The sequence below is a fragment of the Hylobates moloch genome, unplaced genomic scaffold (genome assembly GCF_009828535.3).
Source record: "Hylobates moloch isolate HMO894 unplaced genomic scaffold, HMol_V3 SCAFFOLD_14, whole genome shotgun sequence".
NCBI lineage: Eukaryota > Metazoa > Chordata > Mammalia > Primates > Hylobatidae > Hylobates > Hylobates moloch.
Genome location: NW_026652289.1, coordinates 19146956 through 19169719, shown reverse-complemented (window position 1 = coordinate 19169719; position 22764 = coordinate 19146956). Strand labels below are relative to the sequence as shown.

The window sequence follows — 22764 nt, the reverse complement described above, 5'->3', positions numbered from 1 at the left end:
ATACCAGATGAAAGCTCTGGAGAGAAAGTAATTGTGAAAATACAAATTGAGAACACAGTGAAATACGATTATTTTCCTTTTAAATTTCCAACACAAGGAAACTAGTTTTTAGACTCTGAAGTACTGATCACACACACACACACACGCAAACTCTACTTCTACATCTGAAATTATGCATTAATTTGGCTAGCTACCTGAAAAAAATACAGGCAGTCAAAGGTTTAAGTAAATGAACCCGTGTATGTATTTAAGTGACTAGATACACTGAGATCTATTTACTTTTCAAAATTTCTCAGAAGATACTTGCTGTCAAAATGGTTTTTTGACTGAAATTTTATCTCCTGTAGTCAGAAAATATACTAAATCTTATTAAAACAGCAGCAAGTTCTTAATTTCCAGTAAAATATCCACAGCTCTTTCTGGAAACGGAAGGAAGTTGAAATAGCTGCAGACCTACTTTGGTCAAACACTTTTTTTATAGAAATATATATGGATATTTTAATAGAACCAGGGGATATAAAGTGACATACCAAGGGAGAATGTATTTACAAACAGTAAAAAGAAGCTACTGTGTATTATGGGTGAAAATGATTATGATGCCATTAAAGACATTCTGTAAGAGGTAGGTGACAAGGGGGAGAGAGTTCTGCCATCTTCAAATGTCCCCTGATTTGACATTCATCAGTGTTTCTTGTAAGCCCAGGGGGTGTTCAATAACTCCCAAGTTTTTCTATATTGCAAGGTCACCACTGTCACGTGAAGCAGTGTACATCCTCTTTTGGTCACAGAGAGCAGATTCTGCCCATAATTGGACTCCTGTTGACAACGTCACTGAAGCATGACTTTCTGTGCGTTAGGTAGACTTCTTGTTCACCATGACTGCATTGGTGCTGAATCCTCCAGTTATCTTTGTGCATAAGATCATAACCACAGGCTAACATTTCTTCAACAAGCATTGCTTAAATGCAGAAGGCCTTTGGGAGAGAGGACATCCTTTCGCTAACTTCCGGTTTCCATCCTGGCACTGCACCGTCCTGGTGTGCCAACCTGTGTCACAGGTCCTAGAGCAGGCGAGCCATGGGCCAGTGACCCACTGCGGCTGCGGCTGCGAAGTGTGTGATCCCACTTTATTGCTGCCATGACTAGTGACAGAGTTTACTTTTGGAGTGGACTTCTTGGGAACAAAAAAGCTATAACGGACATCTAATGGTTTAGTGGGGTCTGTTGCAAGAATCTGCACTATTAGAATTTCCTTCGTGGCAGAGTAGCCCATGCCATGCAGGAAGTCATCCCTGTGGCTCCAACCGCTGTAGTTCATGACTGTTCCATTGATGTCAATGATAGTCTCTGAAGTGGAGATCATGTACTTTCCATTGATAAGGTACTCACCATTTTTCTTTTTCAGGGCTAAATAGGCAGTGAATCTAGTCTGGTCTTTGGCTTTGAACTGTCGAACTTTTATGTGGGTTGCCCCTTCAGGAATCCTCACCACGTCAGTGTAACCCTTACTGGAAGTAGGAATGTTCACAGGAAGTGGGGGGAGGTGGTTAAAAAAAAAGGAGAAAAAATAAGTAAACACTTAACAAATAAATAAACAGAAGTTCTCTAAAAAGTCTTCTCTTAACACAAAGTTTTAATGTATTTAAGAGATTAGTTTAAAATTGGGTTTAAAAATAATTTTTTATTACAGAATTGCAATTAGACGACAGTATCGTATACACTTTAATTGAGGTGTTCAAAATTAGGATGATGCTAGCAACCTGCCTTCATTTAAAACATTTACGCTAACTTTCAAGATTTATACAATCATTTTCATCCTTAACAGATCCTATCATCTTTACAAATCTACTTTACATTCTTTCTGGCACAAAATGGGATATATTTAAACACAAACTGACAAAACTATGCCTTCACTTAATCTCACATAATTCTTTAATGTTTCTCAGATTGCCTCCACGTTAGAATCACGTGGGGATCTTTTAAATCTTTCAGAGCCTACCCACACCTCAGATCAATTAAATCCCCATCTTCCAGGGTCGGGCACAGTCAAAAGCACTTTTGAAACTTCTCACATTGTTCCAATGTGCAGACTAACTTGGGAACACAGAATTAATTAGTTTTTGGACTAGAGGTGAGTAGAGTCTCTGCATTCCTTTCTACTAAAATTCTGGATTTTGTGGGACAGGCCACTAAATGAAGCATGCAATTGTGAAATTGGGTAATGATATTACTAATACCATCATAAAAGGGGAATTTTTAAAAATGACTTAGAAAATTTTTCTGAATTCTTAGTGCCCATAAGATACGATAGATTGAGAAAGGCTTTATGGTGAGTGACATGTAAGTCTTCAAAGAGCCATCATCTGGACAAAAAAATGGGGAAAGACATAAATATCTTTAATACCCATAAACCTGTGAGGAATGCTAGGATGGAAATGCTAATTAAGCACCAAGGGTGAAATGAGGAATCAACTTTTGTCCACATTTTTGCCTTTTTAAGTAATTTCATAATAGGGTCCCTTCATTTTCCTAGTTATTTAAACAGGAATACTATTGGCTTGAGCAGTTTGACTGACGTGTGGAGCTGAACTGTCTCATTTCCAGTTCTCATTCACATGCTAAAAATCCAAGTGTGTTTCCCTTACTCCAGAGTTTCCTCTGAACTGGAAAGGAAGCTTATCGCCAAGGAAGCCCCGTCTGCAGGGCAATCTGTTCTACAGTGACAGCCAGACAGGTGACAAAGCTTCCTACAGTGTCGAAGAGAGATGATGCAATGCTCAGGGTGTTCCTTATTCTGTCTAACTCGATTGATTATTTTTATTTTTGTAGTACATTACAGATCAGATTTTGTTACAGATGTGTTTTGTAGTACCTAATATTAATAAATAATCCATGAAACTATAGTGGCTTCAAAGAAAGTCAAAAGGGATGTTGGAGAATTCCTTGAGGCCAGGAGTTTAGGAGCAGCCTGTGAAATACAGGGGAGACCTTGTCTCTATAAAAAGTAAAAAAGTTAGCCAGGGATGGTGGCGCATTGCACCACTGCACCATTGCACCACTGCACTCCAGCCCGAGTAACAGAATGAGATCCTGTCTAAACAGAAGGTAGTTGGAGATAAATATGTCATCTTACACAAAATGAGTATGAAACGGGGATATATGACAGTATTTGAACAAGTTCACTTTAGAGCTGATTAGTGGCAGTGTTAGGCTTAAAAGCCAGGCTTGGCTTGATGCTGTGGCTCACACCTGTAATCCCAGCACTTTGGGAGGCCGAGGCAGGGGGATCACCTGAGAACAGGAGTTCCTGACCAGCCTGGCAAACATGATGAAACCCCGTTTCTACTAAAAATACAAAAAGTAGCTGGGCATAGTGGCCCATGCCTCTAATCCCAGCTATTCTGGAGGCTGAGGCAGGAGAATCGCTTGAACCTGGGAGGCAGAGGTTGTAGTGAGCCAAGATTGTGCCATTGCACTCCAGCCTGGGCAACAGAGTGAGACTCTGTCTTAAAGAAAGAAAGAAAAAAAAAAAGAAAAAAAAAAGGCCAGGCTCTTGACTCCCAATTAGTGCTCTTTTTCCCTATGTCCCCAGGCATAAAATCCTGACCCCTGCCAGCCATATGTTATAGCAGTTAAATGAAATTAAATTCTGGTTATGTCCACAGTTTAAATGATGCCCAGTAAGGAGTAAGTAAAATAAAGAATAAAGGGTAAGAAAAGCTTTTTTGGGTGTTTACCCTCGTTCCTTAGAGCTTTTCTCATCTTGATGAGAATTAGCATGATGGTCAGTATTGCTGCAGGTCTTCAAACTGAGTTTCACAAGTGCTGGTAAACCTGAGTATTAGTGCCCTGATTTTTTAGTGCCTTAGTAAAAGATGATTCTCTTGATATTCCTGATTCCTTTTCTTTACATCCTGCTTGGTATCATTTAAACTCCAGACACTAACCAGCTTTCCTGACTACCGTACGTGAATGCAATTTTCATACAACTCTTACAAAGTATGGCTGGCAGGGCAAAGGAATCTTGTTTTGTTCAGAGCTATCTGCACAGTACCAAGGGCAATGTCTGTCATGAAGAAATATATTCATTTATATTCAAGCATACTCTCCGGGAAGGGATGTTTTAGTCCGCTCCCAGCAAACAAAATATGTGGTGATATCAATTGATAAGAGCTGTGAAGAAACAGAGTGAGGTAAGAAGTTGCACAGTAGTGGTGGGAGTGAAGGAGATGTCCTCTTGTTCATTTACGATAGCCACCATCTGGGGAGGTGACATTTGAAAGAGACCTAAAAAGATTCTGGAAGGTGTACTGCTCATTAATAGCAGAAAGCATTCCAGGCAGAGGAAACAGCATTCTCATACCTGGTGTCATGTTTTTGAAGTGCCAGAAAGTGCATTCTGGTCAGAGCAGAGCACGAGAAAGGGACAGTGTAGAAAAGACATAGAGGAGGGAAGGGGCCAGATCTTTTAGCACCTTAGAGATTACAAACAGTCTTGGGTATTGACTCTAAGTAAGATGGAAGCCATTGGAGGCTACTGATCAAAGGAATGCAATGATCTGGTTTAGGTAATAGCTATGGCTTCCCTTGCTTGGTAAGACAAGATTGAGGAGCAAAGGATCCAGAAGTCAGTGAGAAGACTGCAGTGTTAGTCCAGGCAAGATCTGATGAACACTTGGATTGCGGTGGGAGTGGTCACGGTGGTGAGGGGATTCTGAAGATGTGGTGGAAATAGAACTGACAGGATCTGCTGATGGATGGATGTGGGGTGTGAGAGAAAATGAGACGTGAACCGTGACTCCAAAGTTTTGGCCTCAATAGCAGAAAGGCTGAGTTGCCATTTACTGAGATGAGGAAAACTGAGGGAGGAGCGAGTTAAGATTAGGGTCATATTGTGAATGGGCTTAAAATTGATGAAATATTTTAATATGTATTACCTCATTTCACCTTCACAACAGTTTTATTAACTGTATGATAATAATTACTACTATTTCCACTTTACTTTTGAGAAATCTCATGGTAAAGAAATTAGGTGACAATTCAAAGATCACATGTCTAAGGAATCATTGAGCCAAAGCTTGATTACAAATATTCCAGTATGAGATCAATGTTCTTTTTTATAAATCATATAAATTACTATGGCCTCCCTAAGTAATTAATTTGAACTACTCAAACATGTCATTTGTACCATAGCAGAATCTTGGTCAAACCAATTTTCAAGTGGTTACATTGCATACCACTTGTTGCTATAATGAATTTCTTCATCTTTTCATGTGAAAAATGTGCAGATATTAGTTGTCAACACAAAAATACTTAAAATGCTAAATTTAGCAATTTGAAAAGTGGTTTATAACTTTATATAGAAGAGAATATGTACCATAAAGTGTATAAGGTATTACTTTTTAAAAGTAATTTTGTTTCTAATTTGATTCCTGAATTCTCTCCCTCCTTTCCTTTCCTTTCCTTTCCTTTCCCTTCCTTCCTTCCTTCCTTCCTTCCTTCCTTCCTTCCTTCCTTCCTTCCTTCCTTCCTTCCTTCCTTCCTTCCTTCCTCTTTCTTTCTCTTTCTTTGTCTTTCTTTCTTTCTTTCTTTCTCTCTTCTTTTTTTTTCAAAGTGATCTGTGTATTCTAGGATTTCAGTTATGGTGTCTGCTCTTCTCTGGCATTCATCAGCCATGGAGAATTGGCTAACTCCTATATTTTCAGAGTCCATCTCATTTTTAAAACAGAAGGTTGGACTGATCATCTCCAAGGTGTTTTATACCTTTGAAACATATAAAAATGCAGGATATAATTGGGCATGCAGTGTTTTTGACATAGATGGTCTAACACAATTAGGTGAATAATTATTTCATTAGCAAATAGAATTAGTAATGCATATTTTAACTCAGAATAAATTTTTCAGCCATATATTTTCAAATCACATCAGAGAAAATTTATAGTTTTTTACATTAACATGTTTAATTATTTTAATAAATCCTATTGTTAATTTGGTTTGCATATTACTCTCAAGTTACAGACAACACAGGACGTACATCAATACAGATACATTTGACTAATAACACTCAGCCTAAGAGTGGTTTGGGAAGAGAAGCAAGCCTGAATTTTACCAGACTCTAGTCAACTCAGTCATCGTACTTGATAGCATATTTTATGCCAGAAATTGGTACTTATAAACTTGAATATTTAAAGCAAAAATCTAGGATCACAAGAGGAAGCAGGAGACAGACACTGCTGTATATATTTCTTTAGAGAGTAGATATAAACCAGGATACTTCACTAGGATTGTTGCCCACACCACTGCAATGAACTTACATTTTGCAAGGAGAAATATTTTCTTAAGGAAAACACAGTGTAAGGAGAATTTGTTTTTAAAAATATAGTTAAGATCGAAACCAACCAACCTTCCCTAAATTATGTTTTAGGAATAACAATAGATCTGCAAGACATCACTAAAGCGGAATGTCCCCCACTTTTTCTTTTCAGTTTTCTGACTCTACAAGCTATTGATTCCCATGGCTACTGCAGTTTATCTGCTTCCAGAGGCGCCATGAGTTTTCCCTGAGCAACCAGAGTTTTATTCATCTCCTGTCTCTTCCTTCTCATATTTAAAATGTGTTTCTAGAGCCACGTTAGACCTCCTTGTACAGATAGCTTATGATGTAATATGAATCCTCCTGTATCAATTTTGCAAGAGTCTAAAGCTTTGTTCAATTTACATAAAGACAAAGGTTCTATCATATTACCTTTTCTTATTAAAGGTTCCAACAATCTTTGTACAGCTGGAGTTGTCTCCTCCACATACTCCGCACTTGTCATACTGCAGCTTTGAGCCAATGATGCCGTCACAGCCAGTTCTCACACACTTCCCCCGGACGCAGACGGAATTACTGTATGGCCTACATTCAGTGCCATCGGTCACCTGAATCATGGCAAAAGCATTAGCAGTGGGAAATGTGTGCGTCAGTATTTGCTCCTTTCGTCAACTAGTAAGTTCTCATTTGTGATTTTTTGAGTTTGATTGGTATAGACAGTCCATTGAAAAAAAGCTAAAAAACATAGTTTTCAGAAGTATCTAACTGAAAAATCCTTGGCATATTGCCGGAAAGCAGATTTTGGATAAGCCTAGGTTACACATTGTCTCTCTTAAGCTTACCTCTGAATGTGTTAAGAGACACAAGGTACTCATCTTCGTTTTTGTATGCATAATACATTCTCATGGTACAATCTTGGCTTTTTACAATGGAAGTAATCTTTTCATTTAGTGTTTTGGACTATCATTTGTGTGCAGAACTGAATATGAGCAGGCTTGAGAATGCAAAGATCCTTCTTTGTTGCATAGTTGTTATTATAATGACAAATTTGAAAATCTAAGCTTGACATTCAAAACTATGTCATGGTTGGAGAGCATTCCCTATTGTGTGTTGAACTGTCAGACACTGAAACAGACACAACCAAATTAGTACAGAAAAAGGAGTCTGGGGAAGTTAGATGAATGGACTTACTGGAAGAGACTGAATATCTTTTGAATAAACGGATTAGTGTATAGTTTAAAAGCTAGTTATAAAACAGTGTGTATATAGATTGTGGCTTGTGCATGGGAGTATATATAATATATATACACTCACATATATAAATAAGCCTGTAAATTTTATGTTTATGTATATAGAAAACTCTTTTTATGCATGTGTATGAATATGTTGTGAATATGTGTGTGTGTGTGTGTGTGAATTGAAGTAGAATATACTTCATCAGGTTAATAGCTCTGTAGATGGTGGTATTTTCAGGTGATTTTTATGTTTTTACTTCTGTGTAATATTTTTAAATGAAAATGCGTTATTTTCTAACAAAAACAGAATCTTTAAAAAATTACATAAATTGGACATTAGCTTGTTTTTCAATAACATGTTATAAATATCTGAAGGCCAAGTTTCAGAGGTAATTTTTTTTTGAGACAGTCTCGCTCTGTCACCAGGCTGGAGTGCAGTGGCGCGATCTCGGCTCACTGCAATCTCTGCCTCCTGGATTCAAACGATTCTCCTGCCTCAGCCTCCCGAGTAGCTGGGATTACAGGCGTGAGCCACCACACCCAGCTAATTTTTGTATTTTTAGTAGAGACAGGGTTTCACCATGTTGGTGAGGATGGTCTCGATCTCCAGACCTTGTGATCTGCCTGCCTCAGCTTCCCAAAGTGCTGGGATTACAGGTGTGAGCCACTGCGCCCAGCCATAGGTGATTTTAAATGTAGTAACTGTTTACAAATTTGTAAATTGCTGTATAACACTGACCATAAGAATAAAACTCTGCTACAGATTTAGAAAATGCTCACTTGTGAAAAATAAGGCATGTTCCATATACAAATATTATACACATACACAACTATTACATATAACTAGAGGGACATTGATTCATATTAAGGGTTCTTGACTTATTCAAAAGCCTGAGTCAGAGGTATATGATCCTGAAACCCATCACCACGGCTCATCAAAGGAATTCTTAAGTAAATCATAGAAAAATAGAAAAAGTTTTCTTGCTTTGCAGTCTCCTTTACAATGGTGCTTAGGACATACTAGTTGTTTTCATGGTTACTTTAAAGTTAAGGTCACACTTTGCCTTCCTTGACGGTGAGTTACATCTTTTAAATATAGCTTTTAAAACATTTACTTGTTCTGTTTATGAAATAATTTTTATTCATTGTGTAAAGTTTGAAAATACAGAAGTTATAGAGATGAAAATAAAAACCTTCCAAAATCTAACTGACCCCAAACTAATAACTGTTTACATCTGGTGTCCGCAGGCTTCATTCTACCAAATAATTTCCACCAGAACGCCTACTGCTTCTGGACAGTTGGTGTGTAGTTACCTTTGGAGAAAATACCACATAGTAGCCAGTGCCCTTGGCTCTGCAGGTCAGCTTGCACACATCCGCTGGCAGGACGCCTGCATATTTGGGAACCCATTCCACAAAAGTTTTGACTCCTTTTGCATCAGACTGATAGCCATTTTTGGCCTCACACTGTTCATGACGAAATGATTTACCTAGAAAACAAACATGTTACGGTATTACCTTATCAGTTCGGAAACTTAGATGTATTCTTGTGGGTTTAAATAGTTAATTTTAAGGGGAAGATGCAAAGGTTGTTTTGTTGTTGTTGTTGTTGTTTTTTGCACAGTCTCTTTACTCACCAGTGCTGATGGATTTTATCTATACATAGAATTCAAAATGGTGATTATTTGTTCCAATTATCTGAATATTGCTTATAATAATAATAACTCAAAAATCACAAATGTGGCCGGGTGTGGTGGCTCATGCCTATAATCCCAGCACTTTAGGAGGCAGAGGTGGGCAAATCATGAGGTCAGGAGTTCGAGACCAGTCTGGCCAACATGGTGAAACCCCGCCTCTACTAAAAATACAAAAAAAAAAAAATAATAATAACCAAGTGTGGTGGTGTGCACCTGTAATCCCAGCTACTCAGGAGGCTGAGGCAGGAGAATCATGTGAACCCAAGAGGTAGAGGTTGCAGTGAGCCAAGATCGTGCCATTGCACTCCAGCCTGGGCAACAGTGTGAGACTCTGTCTCAAAAAAAAAAAAACCACACACACACACACATATGTGTTTGTTATTGATCTGCATATTCGTTGAACTGTGCAGTATAAGATTAATATTATTTCCCCAGCTTCCCTTATTCATTATTGCTAGAATAAAAATGACACGTAGCATATGATGGTTGCTGACACTTGGGAGCAGCGTACCATTAGGTGGGCAGGGCATGAGATTGCAGGAGCGGTAGATGGCCCTCTTCCCTGTGCAGTAGCGTCCGTTGTTTCTGGGAGCGGGGTTATTACAGTGACGATAGGCAAACTGCACTCCTCCTCCACATGAGCGAGAACACTGGCCCCAGGGTCCCCAAGATCCCCAGTTGCCATGGCTTGAAGTCTGAAATAGAAAGTAGAATATATTTTAACTCCGATGAGAGAAAAACATTGAAAGTGTGCATTTGGAAATCACTTGCATTTAATGACAAAGTGGAAACTTTGTCTCAGATACATTTATATTTTCACTGAATTTAACATGATCATGCTTTGGAAATACAACACATTTCCAGTGCTAAGCAATTCATCTCTTCCACGCTCCCAACTCCAGCACTAGAAGATCTGAAAGCATCATCCTAAGTACTGAGCACACCACAAAGATTATTACCTCCCGGTTTCTATGGACCCTTGTAAATTATGTCTTCTAACATGGTCCATCTCAGTTAATATCACTGAACCATGGTAACTTTTTGTCCACTCTGATCTTGGATCTTTATTGAAACGTATAATGCTGAAGGATCTGCATGGCACTGGGCATTATTTCATTGTGTTTGCATCTCTAGCAGTAAAACTCTGCAGTCCCTTTGTTGACATCCCACATCCCCTCTGTGACCGACTCCATGACGTTCATAAATGTACCGGACCCAACTTGGCTTAATTCCTAATTAGATGTGACAGATACTGAAATGCACTCATGCCATACATGCAGACACACCCCTTAGGGAAGGAAGAGCCCTTTTATGGCAACCTAAGTCTATTTCTCTGGAAACATTCCGGGAGGGAGCTTAGAGATTCTGAAAGGAAGAATATGATCAGCTGCGTTGCTGAGGGAATCTGTGAATTGCCTCTGGCTGACTGTGTCGGGTTATCTGATGATGCATGGTTGGGTGATACACTGGAAAGACACAGGCAATGGGCACATGATAATTCTCTTCTAGAGACTTTGCAAATCTTGTGGGTTGAAAGCGAGCACATATTTTACTCAGGCCTTGAAAATTAATAGGGCAGTTGCTGACCTGAAGCTGGACTGTGTATATAGTGGCAGACGTGTTTCCCCGGAGCAGCCATAAGTTACTTTAGCTCCTAAATTTAGATTAACTTATTGTCAAGGGGAAAAAAGTGACCATTCAGAGCTCACCAAATATGTACAAGGACCACATGTATCAGCTCTGCTATTACCTCCTTACTGAATTTAAATACTTATATTCTGATAACTTTAGCAAGAGAAGCTTGAAAGTAAACTTCCCAGAAGCAATTAATAGGGTCCTACCTGGGGTCTCCATTAGACAGAATCTGAGTTACATAAGTATTCCTTAAAAGATGTAAACTGCAAATAAATTCCTAGTATCTGCATTTTCCCCAGTAAATCTCGGATCAGTGAGAATGGCTACTGCGGGTAAAAGAAGCAGCTGTAAATGAACCTCAAAATGAAAAGTTTTTAAATTAGAAAATAAAGCCTTCTGAGGACAGTGGCCATACCCGTCACAAGAATGAACTTCACTTCTTGGGCCTCCAGGCATTGACTGATGAGAAAATCACTTACCGAATAATATTTTTTCTTGGTTTTGTCCACACATTTGCCCTGCAGGCAGATTCTCCCCTTTCCACAAGGCGTCCCTTCCACGGCAGGCAGCTTCTTGGTCAGACAGACCATCTGGCCCTGGCGTACGACGGCACACCACAGGCGAGCGCAGACATCCATGCCGGGACACACGGAGTACTCGGGCCCGAATGTCAGGTTGCACTGCTGGGTGGCATCGTAGGTCTGTCCTGGGAGTTCTTCGGGGCCCAGGATCTGCTTTCGTGGTAGGTCCAGCAAACAGTTACCTACAAGAATAACAGAGATTCACCACGGCTCTGTGTTTAGGTTTCAAACTGCTAAAATCATGGATCTAAAGATGAAATGCCCCGGCTGGTGTTGGAGCATGAGGCACCCATGAATCTGCAGTGTAATGCTCTGGAGAGGGACTCCGTGGGGACGAGGCTGGGTGCCTCCTCGGACGCACGATACCCTCCAGGGTTCTCGGGGGTGATACGCTCCGGAGTGTCTGTAACAATAGAGGTGAGGTTGGCAGGGGTGTGATGGAATAAAATGATTTTGTAATGATTAGTTGTGAAAACAACCCTTGTGCTAAGGCACTAAACAAAATTGGGATGGACCTAGAGGAAATCAGATGGTGAATTTTAATAATAATAATAATAATGATAAGGAAGCATTTACCACTTTGAGAAACAGAGTTTGTCCTTGGCACTCTATCTGTATAACCCGTTACCCATTTCTAGCTCACCCCTTCCCCATGTGCCTATCACGTCTCCTTTCCAGTAATTCCATAAATAATAGCCAAGCTGGCTCCTCATTCATTCTTACAGTCACTCGACAAGCGTTTGCTCAGCACCTACGATGTTCTAGAAAACACACTAGGTATCTGAAATACAGAAAAATGACCCAGATCTACCTTTGAAGGCCTTCCAATAAAGTCAAGGAGATAAAGTATTTCTCTCAGACAGATAAAATTTTAATAAAAAGTTTTCCAGATTCACAGAACAAAGGAGCAGTGAAAAAAGAAAAAATCGTCTTTGATAATTTAGGATTAGGTTAGTCTTTATACTCTTTGCTTTATATCTATTTAATGGAATAGGTGTTTGTTGAGTATTTGGATCTATCTGCCGAAACAAGGTAGGCATCTCACTGCATCATATATGAGAGTGTACAGGCAGAGGGGTGAGATGGGGAATCCACAGAAGCTGGAACATGGATGATGAGGATCCAAAACCTTAAATTTGCTTCCTCGTCCTCTCCTTCCCCTCCCCGCAAAAGCTTCCCTAAGAATCCCTGTCCAGTGAGTTAACATCATTAATTTTCTTTTGTCACCCACATGTGCATGCATATTGCCCATCTGTTTCTGTATTTTTCTGTTTACTTGATTTTAGGATTTACACAATTATTATAATAGCAATAAAATAACAAATATTTGTTACACACACTATTCTCCGTTCTATACATATATGAGCTCATTTAATCCTCACCACAACCCCATCAGGCAGATTCTAGTGCATATTTTATTTATCCTACAGATAAGGAAACTGAGGTCCACAGGAGGCAGACCAGTTACCCAAGGTCACACGGCTGTTATGGTTTCATGCTCAGAGCTTGCCCTTCTCTTCTGACGCCATATGGCTTCTGTTAGCATGTGAGTAGCTGCCTGATTGTATTGCTGAAGGGCAGCCATGTGTAAGGATCCTTTAAGTGGTGGATATTGAGCTTAATGGAAGAAACACCCAGTCTGAAGTCTTACTCTGGTGAAATACTAAATGGTTGAGTGCTCCTTGGCTAAGTTAGCCAACCTCTCCCTAATTTATTTTCAAGATCTGCATAATGCTTCTCTTCTCACGTGATACTGTAAATGTGAAATTAGCTAACAAAGATACTAAGGGTGACCAGGAAAATACAAAGCAATGGTAGTTCTATCCCAGCGTATTTAACAGCCTTTTAGATGTATTACAGTTATTCTTTTTATTCAACAAAAAAGTCATATTCAAATCCTCATGTGCCACTGAGAAATAGAATATTCAGCACATTTTAAGTATACTGTAAATTTTTTAAGGACTACATTCAAATTTCTTCAAAGTGAATACCTTAGAATTTGTCAATCTGTGTTGAGGGCATTATATGAAAATTAATAAAGAGCAAAGTTCCTATTTAACTTCTGAGCCAGAACGTTTGAAGAGGTAAAGCTTCTTAAGGCAAGCCAGAAAAAGCATTAAAAATAAGTATCCAGCCAAAGAGAACTTTGGGAGAAAAACACCAAGTTAAAAGAAAAACACGAACATCAAGTCAATAGGAAAGAATGATAGTAAAAGCTCACTAAGCTTTGTTTATAAGACAGAGTGCGATTAGGGCTTCAGAACTCCACGAAAAACGTTATCTTCACTGCAGAATCACAAAAGAAGTACTGTGTACACTAGGGCATACTTGGCAGATTGCTGATGTTAGAAGACTGTCAACAAATCACTGAGTCTGCAATAATGTTTTCCAATTCTTCAAAAGGGCTGTTTTAAGAAAGTTTCTTTAAAAAAATTTTACTAAAAAGCACAGCCCGTAAGACTGGGTAACTAAATATTAGCTAGGAAGTCTTTACCATGTGTGCATGCACATGGCATGGATCTACCTCATTTTTCTGGAGTCAAAATAACTCACCACCTGACTATGCATACACAGTCACTGACACCTGTTCTACCTCACTAGTAGATGACAAGTGAAAAAGAAACGTGTAATGCAAACAATTTGAAATCGGCTTCCAACAAGGAGACTTCAAGATGTGGCATCTCTTTAAAAAGCTTAACTTAGAACTGTAAGTTTTAAAAATAAATAACACATTAGCTTTCTATTCAAAACAAGATATATCAGCTCTGTAATTTTCCCTTAGAGGTCATACATGTAGAGATGACCTTTTCTTGCTTAAAATAAAACATTTATTTCAGAATTGCAATTAATGTGTTATGCCAATGTTCTCAGTACTAGGATTTGTAGCTGCATCAATTTCTGTTTATGCCAAAGTATATATGATTTCATTTTTACATTGAATTATGTCCTTTTGCAACAAAATAGGTACAAGCATCTCTACCAAATGGCAGAATGGTGCCAAGAAACAATAACAAAAATCAGTACAGAGCCTAAGTCTAAATCTCACAGTATAAAATGTTTACAATCTAAGTAATAACAGATTGGATATACATTTTATATGTTTAAAAAATGTATACAGTTTGGGGAATGAGTAAAAGGGGAAACTGATCAACCTTTCAGTATCATTTCTAATGACCTCTAGAGGCATCCAACCTACTGCTGATTTTTTTCTTAATCTGTTTTACTTTTATCCTCAACCACTTCTTCACATCTACTTCACATATTTTCTAATTCATCATAGTCTGAAATTTGATCTGGACCTTGCTGAAAACATTTTGTGTTTGGTCTGCTCTACAAATTGACAAGTTTCTTCTTCCCTCCTTCCCTCCCTTTCCCCTTTCCTTCCTTCTTCCTTTTTTTAACATTGTATATATATAAAGGGATAGACTATAAAATAAAGTCAGGCCAGTTGCAATGGCTCATACCTGTAATCCCAGCACTTTGGGAGGCTGAGGCAGGTGGATCACCTGAGGTCAAGAGTTCGCGACCAGCCTGGCCAACATGGTGAAACCCCGTCTCTACTAAAAATACAAAAATTAGCTGGGCATGGTGGTGGGCGCCTGTAGTCCCAGCTACTCGGGAGGGAGGCTGAGGCAGGAGAATCGCTTGAACCCGGGAGGCAGAAGTTGCAGTGAGCCAAGATCGCACCATTGCGCTTCAGCCTGGGCAGCAAAGAGCGAAACTCCATCAAAAAAAAAAAAAAAAAAAAAAAAAAGTCAACAGGAATGTGTGCATATTGCATACATGTTTTTACCATTCATGTTAAACGAAATGCTTAAAATGAGGCAAAAAAATAAAAAGTAAAATGCTGTGATTTGAGACGAACCAGTAAGAAAATGTGTTGGCGGAATTCCACTAAAGGTGTTGGAAGGAATGCCATGCCTCCAGGAAATGGAACAGAAAAATCTCTAGTTTTATGTGTCTGACTTACAATACTATTTGTCTCTCATATTAATGATTAACCAAAGTTATCAAAGTTTTTTTTTTGTTTGTTTTGCTTTTAGATGGAGTCTAGCCCTGTTGTCCAGGCTGGAATGCAGTGGTGCATTCTTGGCTCACTGCAACCTCCATCTCCCAGATTCAAGTGATTTTCCTGCCTCAGCCTCCTGAGTAGCTGCGATTACAGGCATGCGCCAACATGCCCAGCTGATTTTTGTATTTTTAGTAGAGATGGTGTTTCGCCGTGTTGGCCAGGCTGGTTTCAAACTCCTGACCTCAGGAGATCCGCCCACCTTGGCTTGCCAAAATGCTGGGATTACAGGGCGTGAGCCACCATGCCTGGTCTGAAAGTTGTTGTTCTTCATTGTTTTCAATTTCTTCTTCCCTATTTCTAGCACTAAAATTATTTGCATCTTCTCTTTCTTTTCAATATGCAGGTATGAAATTAAGCATGACCCAAATATTCATGATCTAGGAGAAATCAATTAATGTTCCTAATGAAACTCATCTGAAGAAGCCTAACACCACTGCTTACAATCTCCCTTTGCTTCCGCTCTTCATCTCACTGCCTTTGCCCCTCTGCTTTTAGGTCTTTACTTGAATGTCTAATGTTAAAAGAAAAATGGGTGCATTTGCCTGCTCTTTGATCACTCATTTTGGGCCCAGTGATACAAGAAGGAACAAGAGCACTTCAAAAAACCAGACAATTGTTGTCGAAAAGCAGTTCGAGGGGTCTGGGTGTGAAACTGTTAGATGCATTAGGTATACAGTTTAGCAGATGTAATGGCAAGGAAATTAAATTAAAGATTCCCTGTGATAGAGGATAAAGGAATGTTTTTAAAAATATAAGTCACCATGGCCTTAAACTATATGTCTTATTTGCACACTCTATGAAAGAGCATATTTAGTATGAAAATCAAGATACAACCATAGTGTTGGCTTTGAATTTTATTAACGCCACCTTAAAAACTGATGTTAAGCTCTCCTGGCTAGCTTTACAGTCTATACTTAATAAAAGATTCGGAGAACTGGTTTTCCAATATCATTTTATGTGCAAAGTTCTGTGTTCAGTTAAGTGGCTGTAAACTTAGCTCTTTACACTACATGACGAATTTTCAAAACCATCTATAGATTTTCCTTAGCAACCTGTGTTGTGAGTGTTCTTGAGCTGTATCTACATAAGTCATGGCCTTTCTCATCATCTGGCACTGTTGACTCAGGGATACAGCAGACACAGCTATCTTTTCTGGACGCAAGGTTAGTAAGCATTTGAGAAAGGAAATTCAATAACCTGCTTTCACTGCACAATTTCTTTGCCAGTGCTTACCTTTAGTTTTGAGGATCATACTCCTAGCCAGCTTGCCTAGAGCTAGCTTGTATAAACACTGCAGAATGTCTACAAGTATCTTGGCCAAGGTTGGGAGTAGGGGGGTCCCATGAGACATGGCTTCTCCTTTTCTGAATCACAAATCTGCAGATGCAGTGACTTTAGAGTGAGCACACTGGTTTTTCAACCATAACCTAATTGCTGCATATTTCTTGTTGGAACTAAATCAGGAAACACTCAGTACTAATGAATTTACATTTGGCAGTGGACGAGTGCTACAAATGTCCAGCTACTTATGGCTAATAATTTTAAAAATAAATCAAATGCTTTGAATTTAACTTTACTCTCCGACCTCATTTCTCCAGTATTGCTGAAGGTGAGAGGGGGTGGGGTAAGATATTAGACATAAATGGAATTCCCATTTATAATGTACTCTTTAGGTACCATTGACAAATTGTATATGTGTTGTGAGATTACCTGCTTAAAAATAGCAATTGCTTTTCTGCCTTTATAGTGGTCACAGTTTAACTTTCCTAGATAACTGAAAATCATTTTTTTCTGTGTGTCAATTATTGTATCATGCTGAAATATAGTACTAACTTGAGGGACCGTGTTGGTGAGATGGGGTTTTTGACCTTTAGAAAATGGTACCAGACCACTGTGCCTTTCATGTTTTTGGGCTGCTATTTACAGCTTTTCTCTTATTGTTAAATAATATCATTTCTTGCTCTCAGGTTACCTGTCTAAAGTCTCCCTACCTTCATCCATCATGACTATTTTATTGCTTAAAAAATTGAGTGTCCTAGAAAATTAGAACAGAAAAATGGTAGAACTGTAAAATACGAATAAATGGGCTCTGAGTGGAAGCCTGTGTAGCTTTCTATGAGTAAAGTTAAAAGGTTTTATAACATAGTTTTGTGACATCGTTTAGTCTTCTAACAAAGATGCATCTGTTTGTTATTCTATCATCTTGGACTGTGACTGTCTTCTTAGTTCTCTCCCATGCTCTGTAGTTGAAATGTTAGCACCTCAATCATCTCTAAAGTGGGTTTAGTAGTTTCTATGGCCACACTTTCACTTACATTGACTTAAGTCAGCTTTTTGGTTACAATTTAAAAGTTATTAAGTTATTTCAATTCATCTTTAAATAATAGCACTACAGGGAGTACCACTGTTTCAATTCTGAATCTGAGTATGCTCTTTTGAAACGAAGTAAGACATAACTGAGCTTTGTCATTGTGCCACACTGCTTTTCTTTGGTTTTTGTTACTTTGAAATCACTTTATTCATGTTATAAGCTACTGATAAAATAGGATTATTTTTATTGAAACAAAAGGCTGCCTAACCAAACCAACATATTCAAAAGTGAGAAAGTCTTGATTGGATGAAAAAAATTAAATAAGTAAACTGTAAGCATTTTCTGCTCAAGGAATTTTGATAATTGAATTTATTTAATATATATATGAGAAATTTAGATACTTTTTTATTAGTGCAAATGTACAAGATCTATTTCTATTAAAATTATGTTCTTAGTTGTTCTCTATCATGAGCCCTTTGGAACAGAAACAGAGATATAAAAATATGTAAATTTGTTATAAAATCTTTAAAAAATCAGAGCATGGACTCCTTTAAATATAGAATTAATGTTAGAAATGAAGACAATGGTGAAAGCATATTTACTGCATAGAAATTAAGATCACAAATTCCATAAACGTGAAATAAATGAATAATTTCAAAATTAGGAACAAAATTCTCCACAGCATTGTAATTAGCTGACCTAATACTTGCACAGGGAAAAAAATTTGGTCTCATTTTAGCCATAAGTATTTGCTGCCTTAGCAACTAAATCCATTCATTTAGTGATTCAAGGTTTAGCTCAACTTCTTGGAATGTGTAATGTGTGATTTTGAAATAAAATATTAATGTTATTTTATTTTCAGAAAACCTGAAAAGAAGTAAAACAGGAAAGCAATATTATGCGTAGAGACTTAAGATTCCAACCAAGAAGGACTTTATGAGATATTGTCCTGATGAGTGTAGATAGGATGATAGTAAGGTAACATTCATTTTAGGACTTTATCTGCATTTAATCCACAATGTAAACCGAGCTAAACATAAAATTACCATAGTATTATTGGTCTAAAGAAAAAGCTTCATACATTAATTCTTATTGTTGTTTCTAAGCCTTTAAATTATTGAGATATTTCTTCAACTAAAAAGGAACTTTTTTTTCTGTATTGAGATATATTTTAAACCAAGCTGGACCCAGATTGCTTTTCAAAATGAGACCTACAAATATGTAGTAACAGGCAGCTAAAGCCTTACCTGTTCACCACGAATGGAGCCAGAATGAGTTAATGAACATATTTTGACTCCATGGTATCAGGGAACTGTGCAGCTGAATTTCTTTATGTCTGAAATAATTTGAATTTTTCCATTGTTCTGGTATTATGTAGCCACAGTTCAAAACAGTCAACATACTAAAAAATTATGGGACATTAAGTCATAAACTTTGGGGAAGTGGGAAAAAGACAGTTTTCATAGATTATTCAACTTTGAACCGTATATCATGAGATAATTTTATAGAAAATTATTATGATCAATAATTTCAATTTAACTATTAGTTTTAGAAACACAAATTTTAAGAGAACATAAAATAAATGAGATATGTCCATTTCTATAAGATAGGAAATTTAAGCTACATAATGTCTGAAGATTCTTTACAGTGCCAATGCATCTATCCTCCTGTGTTTTTATTATCTTAAAGTACTAAAGAATGCTAGGAAATTTGCAACAGCTTGTTTCAAAGATTACTTAGAGGTCAGAATTTATTATTTCTAAAAATTGTAACTTCTTCAGTATTTTAATATAATTTACAGCACTAATCCTAGTCTTACAGAATTTAATAAAGTATGCTGTGCTCTTGAACTGTATTTAAAGGATAAAGCCAAAGATTTTCTTTTGAAGTTCTTAAAGCGTTTTCCCATCATTCAGATTTCTTTTCTATTTCTGTTCTGCAGTTTTTACTCTATTTTCAGGAGAATCTGCTATCAGGATAAAACCAAATTCTTCTAGTCAGTGCAAATCTAGAAAGCTTCCTCTTCTGGGTTTACGTTGCCATAAAGAGAATCCAGTAGAATTGTCACCTACACCTTAACTGCACCCCTATAATAGGCATGTAACAAATAATTCTGAGAGTCATATTAACAGCAGGGAAACCAAGATGTCTGCCAAAGTTCTCACAGGAAGCTAGTGGTAAAAGAAGGAATAAAAGCCAGACTTTCAGGGCACTAGCTAGGCATTCTGTGTGGTCTTCCACACTGCTTCTCCTTTGAATTTTTTCAATTCAAAAGCCAAAATACCATAGCTAAAATGCCACCAAGGACGTTGGCAGTACATACCCACATATGATCAATTTCCTTGGTCTTTCTTCTGACACTATCCAAACAACTATTGTCTTAGAGGGAAAGATGAATATTATGAGGATATAATGAAGTCAAACTCCTAAGAATCCCAAATCTTGTTTCTCAGCCTGTGTTCTCCTAAATGATACATACCATGGCCATCATCCAGGAATTCTGTGATGGTGGCTGAAGTGCATTTGGACCAGGGCTTAGACGCATCAATGCTGGTAAGGATGGAAGACATTAAGCGCTTATCTTCTGTGGAACCGAAGGTCTCTTCACAGAATTTGGAATCGTCATGGGAGAGGCCAAGTAGATGTCCTAAGGGAGACAACAGAGGAAGTACACATAATCCGTGATTGTGTATTTCTGTTTTTTCCATGACAATTATGCTAGGGCTTGATTTTTTTCCCCTAATTGTAGATGAGTTCACTTTAACTGCTTTCTCACCCAGAGACTGGACCTCCAGGGAAATAAAAGTTGCATGGAGATAGTGTAGCAGTTGCTTTTGGTGAACATTTCGATGGAAACTGAAAAACTAAAGAGTAGATGTTCCCATAATTCATCTGGATCACATATGCTTAATGACATGTGGAAACAAAGCCTTATTTAGAATCTAGAGTTTGCGAGACAATTGTGGGATTATGTCATAGCCCTCACCACATATCATTTTTATTGTCTAATTTTCTGCCTTCTCTGATCAAGCCCCATGAGATCAAAGTGCATTTGCTCCCATATACTGTTGAAACCTCTGTATTGAACTTAGTGCTGTGCAAGTTGCAAACACTTAATAGATGGTTTTTGAATGTCAGTGACTTATTTTCTTAGTCAAGTAAATAGGTGGCTAATAAAAGGGAGGACTAGGGGAGACGAAAGAGAAGTGAAATGAGGAACTTTCCGGTTTCATGCTTAACTGAGCTTGCTTCATCCGTTCATTTCTTTTGGTGATTTAGTGAGTTATAAATGTTTACTATTGTCACAAACATATAGCTCATTTTGAAAACATACCCATTTACATTTTAAAATGTCAAAATACCAATAACGTGGAGTTTGAGAGCTTGAAGAAAGGACAGCTTGGTTTCCCAAGTGATTGTTGTGAGTGTTCAAAACCACTCAGCCAGGTGATATTTGTGCTTAAGCCTCTCAACCAACAATGTTCTCTGCAGTTCCAGTCAAGCTCGATATTATTTCACAGAGCCCATAATTGCATTCTTATAATCCAAGTAAATTGCTTTTTATTACATAAGATCAATTTTCATGCAGGCTAAGGATAAAATGATATTCCCCAACAAATTTACAATGCTATTTAAAACATCTAGGACAGTAGTTTGAGCAATTACAAACTCTAAAAAGTAGACAGCTAGTCATCCTAGTAGTGTTTTTAACAAAGTTTTCTAGAATCTTACACAAACCACTAAAACAAATGTAGGAAACACTGTAGCAAACTGATGACTACCTTCTCCTTGGGATCTTGAATGCCAAATGCAGAAAACTTTGGCCATTCTAGCAAAAGTCCAGTGTGCACCAATAAAACCCAACAGAAATGAAATCTTTCACTTTATATTCCGACTACTTTGGGCCAACTTGTTAAATCACCAACACCTCATAACAAAATTGTCCACTGAGCAACTGACTGCTGTTATGGCTGAAAATAAGTGGCTAGGGCTCGGTGACCTTCCAAGTCTCCACATTTTTATGTTATTTATCCAGATATTTACTTCGACAGCATTTACTAGGCTAAAAAGTTTTCTCTGGGAAGTTCTCCCACCACCACTTAACATTTTGTTTGGTCAGTAGCATAAGTGTGCATTATAGTCTATATATAAAGTATGTCCCAAATAACTTGCAAAGGAAATTAGCAGGGGCTCATCTAATTTTTGAGTGTTTGTTGAGTTTTTCAAGAAACTCACAGCTCACAGAAAAAAAAAATAACAGAATCTTTCATTCATGTACTATTAGAAACGACTTAAAGTTACTTAGTACATGAAATACTTGTCGATAATGCACTCTACACTTCCTGAAATTTTCCAAGATAGAAGATTTATCAGTTAACACTGAGGGATATGGTGGACATTTCACTCTTGAGTTTTTTCCTCTGGCATAGAAGAAAAATGTCTCCAAGTGACCTCTGCAACATAATATTTATTTGAATCCAGGTTTTTACTTAAAGAATGTGATGAATACATTCTACTTCATAGGGTATTTATATTTATTTAATGAAGTAATGGCCTTTTCCTCCAAATCTATATAAATACATAGCACTTTCCATATGCCTTTTTATTATTTTATCAAGAGATTTTCACTTCATTTGGAGGGTAGATTTTATAATTCTGATTTAAAATATAGGACACATGGCAGACACGAAATTCACTTTGAGGGATCTGAGAAAGTATCTTCATTCTTTCTTTCGAACAGAGAGGTGAAGCATATAATTTTAAAGGTTTCAATTATGTAAGCAAGTCAATTTAATTTTGAAATATTTTGGCATCATTTATGAATCTTTTGGAATGCTAGTTAATACAATATTATGACTTATATGCTCCCCAAATTTACTCATTTTCCACTGAAACTTAATTGCCACTGAAGATGCATAG

The 22764-nt window shown here is 37.7% G+C and overlaps 1 protein-coding gene across 1 annotated transcript in view; it reads right to left on the bottom strand.

Moving 5' to 3' along the window:
• Positions 1-380: 380 nt before the first annotated feature.
• ADAMTS5 (ADAM metallopeptidase with thrombospondin type 1 motif 5) overlaps positions 381-22764 on the bottom strand; it is a 43298-nt gene continuing 20914 nt past the window's right edge. The window contains exons 3-8 of the mRNA XM_032175298.2: positions 20324-20491; positions 11360-11643; positions 9757-9940; positions 8863-9038; positions 6746-6921; positions 381-1508 (exon numbers count right to left, since the gene is read on the bottom strand). Coding sequence (XP_032031189.1) covers positions 935-1508; positions 6746-6921; positions 8863-9038; positions 9757-9940; positions 11360-11643; positions 20324-20491 — 1562 coding nt within the window. The 3' untranslated portion in view covers positions 381-934. The remainder of the gene's footprint in view (positions 1509-6745; positions 6922-8862; positions 9039-9756; positions 9941-11359; positions 11644-20323; positions 20492-22764) is intronic.